Source organism: Octodon degus, unplaced genomic scaffold (assembly GCF_000260255.1).
Source record: "Octodon degus isolate 3935 unplaced genomic scaffold, OctDeg1.0 scaffold00210, whole genome shotgun sequence".
Classification (NCBI taxonomy): domain Eukaryota; kingdom Metazoa; phylum Chordata; class Mammalia; order Rodentia; family Octodontidae; genus Octodon; species Octodon degus.
The window spans coordinates 1,539,125-1,550,221 of record NW_004524786.1 but is presented as its reverse complement, the minus strand read 5'-3'; the positions used below and the strand labels follow the sequence as shown (position 1 = coordinate 1,550,221).

The 11,097-nt window shown below is 52.0% G+C and overlaps 1 protein-coding gene across 1 annotated transcript in view; it reads right to left on the bottom strand.

The window, feature by feature from the left end:
• Adamts9 (ADAM metallopeptidase with thrombospondin type 1 motif 9) overlaps positions 1-11,097 on the bottom strand; it is a 141,497-nt gene that overhangs the window by 27,570 nt on the left and 102,830 nt on the right. The window contains exon 29 of the mRNA XM_004644783.2: positions 4,968-5,141. Within this exon, the coding sequence (XP_004644840.1) occupies positions 4,968-5,141 (174 nt within the window). The remainder of the gene's footprint in view (positions 1-4,967; positions 5,142-11,097) is intronic.

Genomic DNA, 11,097 nt, shown 5'->3' with positions numbered 1-11,097 from the left:
AGAAGAAGAAGGAGAAGAAGTTGTTCCTTAGAATACTTAGCACTCAGCTCGGCTCTGAAGATTTCCAAATGGTGAACCTGGACTGGGTCCTCCAGGCCTCTGCTGCCTCTCACCCTCTGGAGGCACTCAGGTCCTTAGGCGGCCATCCGGAGCAGAGGTGCTTCGTTCCTGAAGCACTTCTCCTTGCTACGCCTTTTCTCCCTCGGCCTTGGGAATGGTTAACTACCAGAAAAATTATTTGCCAATAGTAGGAAGGGACCTGGAGGAACTTGACTCGCACGGAACATTTTGGAAAATTAGAAGTTAAACGAGGTAAGTAAGTGTCTCACGCAAGGCTTTCAGAGTAGCTAACTCAGAAACATCATGTGGCCCAGGGTTTTCTCCAGGAATCTTAGAGCCTGAGCAGGCCCTGAGGGCAGGCAACCAGGGAGCACACGAGCCCAGGGGCTCTCGGAACTCACTGCCCTGTTCCCTGTGACTCACGACTCTTTCCCCTGTCCCGGAATGTGAGCCAGAGCATTCTGAAAGACAGTCCAGAAGTTCAGAGCAGTCTCATTTTAGTTTCCAGGAGGTTTCCTCGAATGACATTATGGCTCCTGGAGAACCGCCCCCCCAGCAAATACATGCCACCCATGACCTCCATGGAGTTCTGCACACTGTCATTCAAGATGGAAATAGCCTCAGTGATGGGCTGAGGCAGGCAGCACCTGAAATTAACGGGGCCAAGGAAGGACGGTCTTCCAAATTTGATGGTGAAGAGGATCTAAAATAAACCTGGAAGGTTCTATTTCATTCACCATGGTAGGCTGGCCACAGGGTGACGTCTAAACAGGATCATTTAATGTAATAGGTAGAAATCGTCTTCCCTTAAAGATTGTAATCAAGTTGCTTTACACTTTCAAATCTATCTTTTGGTGCAATTTCCTAACCATGGGGGAAGGAAAATCGCTGGACACTCAAGGCTCTGTCTGTAAGGGTGCTGGTTTTCTCTCAGGATAGTTCATCATTTCTTGTTTAGCTTGCCCTGCTGGACGTCTACCCGTGGACAAGCCCCGAAGCCTACAGGGAAGTGGACAGCACAGGGTTGGCTGTGCCAAGTTAGGGAAACAGCAAGGATAAGCTGTTCTCTTATTTTTAACTGTTGCTTTAAATTTTAAACAAAACCTCAGGTCCTTAAATTACCAATGGAGTCTATTGCCAAAGTTCATTTTAAAGTCAGGTACATGGAGCTGGGACCTCCTGGCTCCAGATCTCACACTGCGATGGAAAAAGGAGGCAGAGACATTGGGTTTCAACCAATGTTTGGGTGGGGCCCAGTTCTGTGCTAGCGACTAGGGAACAGCTTCAGCCCCTGCTATGCCTCAGTGGGGGGCAGCCTCTCTCAGCTTGGGGTTCCAAGGGCCACTGCGGCAGCTGGGCACCCCTGGGGTTTGTATCCCTCCGGGGCTGGGGTGCACAGCCGTGTAAACAGCTGTAGGTTCCCCAACAGTGAAACTGTAAGAAGTCAGAGAAGAAGCGGGACAGAGGATCCCTAGGATGCCAAAAGGGGTGCAGGCCACAGCAGAGGGGGAGTGGGAGAGGAGCTGTCTGGGGTGGGAGAGGGCTGGAGGTGAGAAATGCCGGCATTTGGGGCCATTCAGACCATGCCTGGAGGTTTCGAAAGCGTGCCTAATGCCTGGTGCCCGGCACCTTGGAGGAGGGATCAAGAACATTTTGCATAAACAAGCGAGAAAAAGAATGCTACAGGGTGAACACCTTGCTGTGGGCACCAAGCTCTGATCAGTGCCCACGGTGACCCGTGTGAAAGTCTTTCTAGTCAACCAGTGAGGACCTGCTGCTCACTGCTAACTTCTGAGCTTCGGAGACACACTTGGGGATCATTCTAGTGCTGATTTTGATGACTATCCTCCAAATACAGACGAGAGAGGCCAGGTCCCTGCGCCTGGCAGATGGCCTGGGGTGAGCAGCAGGCTCGGGACAGGCCGGGCCGAGGGCAGCGGCCGTGGCCGTGGTGGGGAAGCACGGCCACCATCCTCATAGCATGACCGTCTGGAGCACACCTGGGATGCCACGTTCTGAAGGGGCCCAGAAGCGGGCGGGGGGCAGGTGCTGGGAACAGCACTCGGCGGAGTTCTCCACTGAGGGGCTGGAGGTCACGCAGAAGACAGACTTTTCAAGAGGCGCATCAAGAGGGGGCCAGCGACATCAGTGCCCAGAGTGGGCTCCAGAGGGCACAGTGCCGGGCCCCAAACTCCAGCCTTATCATCAAATGCATTAGCTCAGCCTCCGGTGTCCTAATACATCAAATAGTCTCAACATGCACCTACGGCATCCGAGGGGCCTGGAAGGAGCTGAGTGAGATACTGCATCTAAATGACCCAGGTGCCCAGGCCACAGGCCTGAAGATTCTTCCTGTCAGTACCAGAGCCACGCACTTCCCTCGTACACAGGGGAGAACGAGAAGGCCCACCACATGGAAGTCCATGAATGGCCCCCAGGGAGCTGCACAGTGCACACCCTGTATGGCTGTACAAGAAGTCCCTGGCCATCAGCTTGGTGAGTGTGCACAGCCTGTGCCTTGCGGCGCAGATGCACTCCATGAAGGAGAGCGAGAAGGCAGGCACACCCACTTCTGAGGTGGGTGCCAAGCCCTGCGGAGCAGGAGAGGGTCTTCCTCAGCATGCACTGAGGCCTGGGGCCAAGGTCAGTGAGTGAGGGGCAGAGACGTCGGCCCGCATGCCGCGGCATCAGGGAGAAATGGCAGATGGGTCAAAGGTGTGGGAGAGCTGAGAGCAAGGCCGGGCTGGGACTCTGGGAGCCTGGAGGTCACAGCATAGTCAGCCAGGCTCGGGTGACCAGGACACTGCTGGTCACAAAAGGAAGGACAATGAGTAATTGCACAGGGGCAGCCAGGACGAGCGCCACCCCATCCTGATCCTGCTGGCAGAGCTGTCACCAGTTAGCAGCATCCCTGGAGTGGTGCTCTCTGTGAGCCGTGGGGCAGCAGGGGCCTTCCAAGCCCAGGCGGCTTGCTGGCTTCACTCCCCTCCCTGCCTGGAGCGCCTGCTTCCACTTCGGGGCCAGCCACCTCCACACCCAGCTCCTCTTTCTGCCCCCACCTTGGGGCAGGCAGAGGAGAAATCGCCCTCAGAAAGGTACCTGTGAACCTGCTTTCAGTGCCTACTGAGCTTTTCTTCTTGTGCGTAAGATTAATCTCGGGTAAACTTCCTAAATACAGGGCCTGGTGCTTGTTCTGTGTTGGGGAGCAGTGTTGGAGGAAGGATTTAAGATGATTCTTCTGTAGGGCACATGCAAAGACCTGGCTTCTTGGTGCACCTGTGCGATCAGGAAGAATTTCCTCGGTGCCTGTGTGGCAAGGCTGTGCCATTCTTTGAGATTAAGAAGGAATCATAAATGGGGCTTGCAGCTTTGTGACTGGCTCATGGGGCCTGGGGAGCCAGCTCAAGGGCCAGTAGCCAGCTCTGATTCCTTTCTGAATGTCCTGCCTGCCCCTCAGAGCACCGTGTGAAGGGGGCAGGAGTAGAGCATGAAATAAAGAGGGAGGGATTCCTGAATGACCTCCTCTCCTTCCCTCTCCCCTCCTCCTCCTGCCCCTCTCTCCTCTTACTCCTGACAAGAGGTTCCTCTCCTGGATGATCCTACAGAACTACTCACTGCAGGTGTCACGGGCGCCCATTCTACAGATGGAGAATTGAGGCTCAGAAATTAAGAGCCCTGCGCCTGGCTAAGGAGAGGTTGGGCTGGGATTTCCACAGGCTGGCTTCACCTAAGTTTTCTGATTCCCAAGAGTAGAGCGGGCTCAAGTGCAGTTTACCCAACACACACCTGCTTTAGGCATCTGGCCCTGCTACCTTCTCCTGGAAGTACAGAAATCCAAAAGAAAAGCAAGGCAAAAAGGCTGAGCAGATAAGGACAAGGTGAAAGCCCTCAGGAAAGAGGACTTGGCCAGTGGACCTAGTCCTTCAGGAGGGAGTGGAGGAGAGGACAGGCTGGGAGCTGGGTCCCAGGGGAGGCGTGTAGGCGGACCCCTCAGGACAGTTCAGGACAGCAGGCAGCACTGATTCGCTTCTCACTTGGACAGAACACACAGATCCCCAGAACCTCAGTTTTGTCACCTGCAGAATGGGATGGACACGATGACGATGCTCCTCATGCCCCCTGCCCAGCGGCAAAGCATGAAATAAGGTGATGCCCAGCACCGGGGCAAGTACAGGCCCAAAACCGCACACCCTCGCTGGCCCCGAAGCCACCCTGGGGCAGGGACTCGGGTCTCTGCACGTCGGACAGCACACACTGTAGGTTGCTCTGGCGTCAGTGGGATGACTTTGCCTTCTACAGTGAAACGTTCTGCTCCGGAAACTGAGACTACCTCCTGCTCACAACTTACCTTCCAAGCCAGACTTTGCTCCAGGGAGTCGAATATTAACTTGGAGTGGGGCTGAGGGCTGTCTAGTTCAGCAACCAGATAGACTGAATCAACTAAGCAGTTTCTTCAGATTCCATCTTTTTTTTTTTTTAAATCCTGAGAAATCCTTCACTAATTAATCTGGGTTTCACATGAGTGGCTGGCTTTTACCTGACAGCCAAAGTGGCAGAAAGGGGAAAAATACAAAGGTGGTCCCCACCTACAATTTGTCCTCCTGTGCCCAGACTAACGTGTAATGACCAAATCTGGACACACCGATTTAAAATACCCCCCAGTTCCCCTTCCCTCTGCGCAAGGGGCCAAATTCTATGCCAAGTCCTCTTTGCGGCCCTGATGCATGTCACCCTCTGGACATACAGCAGACACGGAGGCAGTTCGGTGCCCAGCACCCTGCCCGCCGGCATTCTTGGGAAGGACCTGGCTGTGACACTGCTCTCGGCCTCGCCTCCCAGGGGACCCACGTGACGCGGCTGGGGGTGGAGCCCCACGCCCCGCAGGTGCACCCCGCGGCCTCACTTACTGCTTGCCACTGCTCTGCCCTCCAGGCGTGCAGCGGGCACGGTGGAGCTTGGCAGGCACGCTGCACCTCGGGCCTGGTGACCGGGTCGCACTTGCTCTCGCTGGCGGCTTCCTGCGCTCCAATCTGACAGGCCACCTGCCGCTGCTGTACACCTGGGCCGCAGGACGCAGAGCACTGCAGAGACAGAGTTTGTGAGTAGGTGCTGGGCTCCTTCCGGCCCTCTCGACGTCTCATTTCCAGTGAAGGGACACCAAGGTAAGGTCCAGACCCGGAACGCCCTGCCGCTTCTGCCGCCGAGTGGGGAAGGTAAGCAGACGACTCTCGTGAGCTAACCAGCGTCTCAGAGGGCAAAGAGGTCGGGGGAGACCAGGAGGAAATGTTTGGCACGACCTGCCAATAACGCTGCCACACGAGAAGAAAATTCTAAATCGTCTCTATTCTGGAGAGAGCCACCCTCTTGGAACCTGGGAGACCCGGCACTGGACAGCAGAATTCCTCGGCAGGTAAAGGAACAGCCAAGGAGCAAGGTCAGGAAGGGTGCTGGGGCTTGTGAGTAGACTTGCTCTCCCCGACACTTCCTTTTCTGCTCCTATTTTGGAGACACAGAGTTTTCTTAAACCACAGAATCCACTAAAGTATTTAGGTTTATTTACAACCTCAGAGAAAAAATACAAAGAAGAAAAACTGAGAAGAGAACTATTTCCTTGGGCTTTCGCTGTTCAGCCCTTAAAATACTGTTAGTCATGCCAAAATATTTTGTTGACCAAGTTGTAAAACACCATATTAAGTCCTCAATTAACTTTCCTCTAAATTAATTTTTTAATGGTTTCCTCATTGCTGGGTTTCATAATCTCGTTTGAGGGCAGGCCTAGAATTACTGTCTTTATTAAGGTTTGATGGCGAGAGACTAAAGGCAAGCTTTGATTAGAGAAAAGCACCTACTATGACACTTAGCTATTAAGAATTCTAACCAAATTTTTTGATAACAGAGCTCCATTAATTGGTCTGGTATTAAGAGCGCAAGTTTAGCCTGCATTGAAGCTATATTCCTAAGAGGGCGTCTTCTTAAAGAACAGAATGAAGCTCTCTTATGGGAGAAGGACACTCCTGTCCCAGCTGCAGCAGCAGCGCGCTCCCCTGGGGCTCGTGGAAATTCCCTATCAGAAAGCGCACCCAGGGCACTCTGCTGGGCCGGAAGCTTTTCTCCACTCAGCTTTTAAGGCAACAGGTGATGCTTTTTAGAGGTGGCTTAAGAAATTACATCGCTTCAGATGAACCTATGCCAGGGGGTGCTTCGCAGTTCACATCAAAGCTTAGAGGAAGAGAAGAGAATATTTTGGATCAACATTGCTATATTGTTTGGCTTTAATTATATTAATTGGGTTGAATGAGTCTGTGACCCACAAGAAACCAGACTTCTAAAGAGATTATGTCCTGAGTGGAACGGGAGGGTCCCTGTTCTCCAGCAACTGGCCTGTCTCCAGAGCATGGCTGTTTGGTGGCCGTGAGAGTGTCACGAACAATCTTTCTCCCGGTTGCACTGGAAAGCAGAGTGAGCTGTGGCATGGGAGTTGGCTCACACACGACAGAAACGCCCGGACAGTGTCTGCCGTCCACAGCGCACAAGCGACTACTTGCTATTTGAATTTGGCCTCATAAATATAGAAGTGCATTTCTAGAATAATAACATGCCAAACAGAAATACAAAGAAGGAAAGAACAAGAGCAGTGCAAGCACATGAGAGTTTGGCACAGAGCTGATATATACCCAAAATTTCATAACATCTTGGTGACCTAAAGAAAAATTGGAATAGGGCTGGTGAAATAGCCCAGAGGACTAAGGCAGGTGCAGGGACCCGGGTTCGATACTGGGCACCACTTGCCACGCTGGCCCCTCCCCTGGGCATACTGAGCCGGTGACCGAGGCCTGGCGTGGTGGTGCATGCCTGTGATCCCAGCTCTGGGGAGGCTGAAAACAAGAGGATCACTACGAGTCTGAGCTGCCTAGTGAGACCCTGTACCAAATCCATGGAAAAAAAGAAGGAAAAAATTGGAAAATGTAAATACTTATACTGTGTATAATACTATTTAAGCTATTACGTAGATGAAACCTCTTTGTGACCTTACTGTTAATGAGTAAATTCCTTGTAGTTTGGTGAAGATAAGGGATAAGAGTCAAAAGTGTCTCAATTTTAGAAAATTGCTGCTTATAGCATTCAATAATTTTTGAAGAGGCAAATTAAGACACAGGAAGCTTCAATTACGTAATATGCTGTTCCGGCTTCTGATATTTATAATGTCAAAGCCAGCTTCGAGCCACCACATTCAGGAGTTATGACACAACTTAAAGGCAGAGTGTGGTGCAAGCCTGCTTTCCTGAATAATCCATCTATAGTAACTGCTCAAAATGAGACCATGCCTCTGCAGTTGTTCCTGCTCTGTGGGCACCAGTTCTTCCTGGGCTGTCCCGTGGGAGAGAGGCAGTGAGGCGCACACGGAGCCAGGCAACCTTGCTGGGTACACGCTGAGAGCCCTGTGCTGAACCCATGACCAAAGCAGCACCAGGACCTCCGAGCGGCTCCTGCGGCGGTGGTGGTGTTACGCAGCTGTGTGCAGTTTGTCAGCCTCTGCTGGGTATGCCTTTCGGTCACTGTGTGGGGAAGACATTGTGTGGCCCCGCTAACGTGGCCCTCCTCACCCCTGCATGGTGCATCTACAGGGAGATCTTCCCATTCTGGCCTCCGAGCCCGGCTGCCACCCCTCTCTGCTCATAGCTCGCTGGCTGGCGGGAGGACCTGGTGCTTATTTCCATGGTCAAAGAGAATATCTATGGGATTTCTGACGTCTGGGGAATCGTAATGGACACTTCAGCACCTGGAGGAGAATTTTACACACTTTTTTCTGGTGTTACTATTGAAATTATGAGAGTGAATCCATTTTTATAAGTAACAAGAGAAAACTTTTACTCAGCACTTACACTCAGCCAGGCTCTAGGCCAGGGCTCTTCACCTGTGCAGTCCTTGGTTGGGGACACCATCCCCTACATGGTGGGATGTTCAGCTGTGTCTCTGGCATGTACCCACTAGATGTCACTTTCCTATCCCTTCACCCCAAGTGTGACAGCCTCAGTGTCTCCGACATTGCCCAGTGTCCTGCGGGGTACATAACTGCTGCCGGGTCAAGGCCTAGCTCTGTGCCAGGCTACTATATCCCCTGCTATGTCTTTTCTATCTCATATATGCCTTTTAGGCAGATATGCTGTAAACAAAGAAACAAACAGCCTTCCAGACAATTACCTCAGTGCATGCGAAGACAAGGAGAAGCAATCAAATGAAAACCTGCTTAGGCAGTGAGGCTTGGCGCTGTGGATCAGAATTGAGCTCCCCGTTTTCAAATGTGGTGTTAAGAGGATGGAGGTTTTCAAACTAGACCCACAAGAATGGGGGAAGCCTGAGTCCAGACAGCGCGGCCGATGCTCGGCTTGGAGTCAGCTAGAACCCGGATAAACGAGAGCGCAGCCGCCGCAGTGGCCCTAGTGCTCGGCGCCGCTCCTGCGGACGTGGTGTCCCTGGCTTCTCCGAGGCTCTGCGCGGTGCATTCGCCACCTTTCGCCATTAAACGTCAGATGGAGGCTGCAGCATCAGAGCCCACAACCAAGCTGCTGTCGTTGTCATTACAAGAAAAGTCACAACCAATCTGCCAGCTTCCGTTTCAGTGTTAGCACCGAAGAGCTTTAGAGAAGTAGCCCCCATTCCGCTGACCCTAAGGCACCGCGGATCGCAGGGCACAGACTGTGTGTCAGCCGGAGGGGAGCCTCAGTGTTGAATTAAGCCGTGGCGCTCGCTGAGCGTGAGGCCCTGCTGGCCGCAGAGGGGCTACACTGCGGGGAGCCCGGAGACCCTGCGCCCACGCGGATGGGCCTGCGCGTGCCAGCGCCACCCTTACACTGGTGAGATTCATCTTTTGTTCCTTGAATTACGGATCTTCAGTAATAAAACCAAACCAAACTCCAGCCATCCCTCCTCATAGGAACAGGGTAAGTGTAAAGATGTTATGCTCCCGGAGAGCTTTTTTATTGTGAGAATACAAAGCCCTCACGTTTACCTGGCAGAATCAACAATCTGTTGGTGATTTTTGTCTGAAAATTCCACAGGGACCCTTTACTTCTTGATCAAAATAATCCAAACAAATTGAACACAAACTTCTGAGGGAATAAAAATCATCTTAAGATTTTAGGAAGAATGTTTAAAACAAACAAAACAAAACAACAAAACACACCCTGATTTCCAGTCCAGCTTCCAAGATTTCAGAGGATGTTGAGCCGTAACCTTCCACTATAAATCTCAAAGCACGCCACCTTAGAGCTGTTGCAGTTTGCCTCCTGTCCCACATTCTAGATTTCTAACTGTCACTGGGCATTTTGACATTGTAAGAAAACACACTCACAGTCGCTCTTTTCATGAAGACAGGATGGCTAGAATATAGCTACTGGTGAAAGGCAGGACGCCTAGAGGTAGACATGCTTCTGCAGGCTTGCGGCCCTTGCTCGGGCTCGCTGCCCTGCCTGTGGCAGCTCCTACCTCTCACTGGCCCATTAGTGAGGCAACAATCTTTAATCATGCACGCTGCTTCCTTAATCAGGCATGCTTCTACATTACGGGAATCATGTTTTACCCATACAGTACCTTGTCTTGCCTGTTTCTGTAATTCATTCCTATAAGTCAAATCAGGACATTAGAAAGCTGGTCATGCGCTATTACATAGCGCCTCGAATCTTCTCCGAAGGTGGTGCCTTTTCCTGGGCAATCATTTTGAACAGGTATGGTTCTTTCTGGGGTGGTATTCTGATAATCCTATTACCTTCTGTTTGCAAAAGCTCCCAGGGTTTAAACCTACTCATCCCAGTTTTTTAAGTAATTTTAGGGTTCTCCACAAGATCATAGGATGCTGGAGTTAAAACTCTCTGTGTTTACCAGGAAAGAGCAAAAGATTTTTTAATTGTCGCCTTAGTGACTAAGCTGACCCAGAATGAGCATCACAGCACGCTGAGGATAACATCCAGGGCAAATGCAGAGGTAAGTGGAAACCCAGGAACACTGCATTCAGTAACAGGACTGCAGTCTGCTGGAGGACAAGCTAACTTGGGAGGTGAGCTGAGTAATGGCGGCTGCAGGCTTCTGCACGAGCTGATGAGCTCACGACTGCGCTCAGCCAGAGCCATTAGGAAGGACAGGTGCTGTGACTCACTGCCTTGCGTGTGCCCAAGGTGGCCCAGAGGGAGGTGCCTTGGGTGGACACAGTCCTTAATGGCTATAGCAGAATGAAGCCCAACCTCACGCCACTGATAAGGGTCTCAGGAGGGAGGAGCCACGACTCACACTCCTGGAGGGGGACAAGGCTGAAGACCGTGGTGTCGGTTCGTGACATTTCAGGAAGGTTCAGGCTGGGGACAAAGTTTTTGTTAACTGTGTCGGAATGGAGTTTCCCCAAACCTTCCTTGAGCTAACAGGGCCATATCCAAACCCTTATGAATGGAGATCCAGACTCTGAAAGAACGTGCTCTAGAGCAGCCCACCTTGGGCCTGGCTTTCTGTGATCCTCAGGATTCGGTGGCATAACTGTCCACGACTGGGAGAACAGAAATACAGAAAGCCTCGCTGACTTGGACAAGGACCTGAACCACCAACCAGCACTACAACACTCGGCATTTCAGAAAGAACTGAGCCTTGGTACTCCCAGGCTTGCTCCTCTGACCACGGAGAGGAAACGTCCCGGTGTGCAGTAGCAGGGCCCGGCGAGAGCTGCTCCTAACCAAGCAGGCTGCACTCATGCCTTGCGTGTCTCTGAACAGAAGCTTCCAGGCTTCCTCTCTCAAGTTCAACATGGAGAGCCTGACACATCTTCTTTCTGGCTTGCCAAGCGTTTAGAATTAGTGGAACCTAACTGTGGTCAGTGTAGGGCCCTCTCTGTTCCCCGTGGGAGCCACTCGCCACACTTATCCAAACAAAATAGCCTCTTCCTTCCACTCAGGGGCCCCAGGCGAAGCACTTGGCACTCATTGCGACATTAAATCCTCATGGGAACTGTGTGCGTGGGCAGGGAGGTGCCTCAGGCCACGTCAGGTCGCGTGG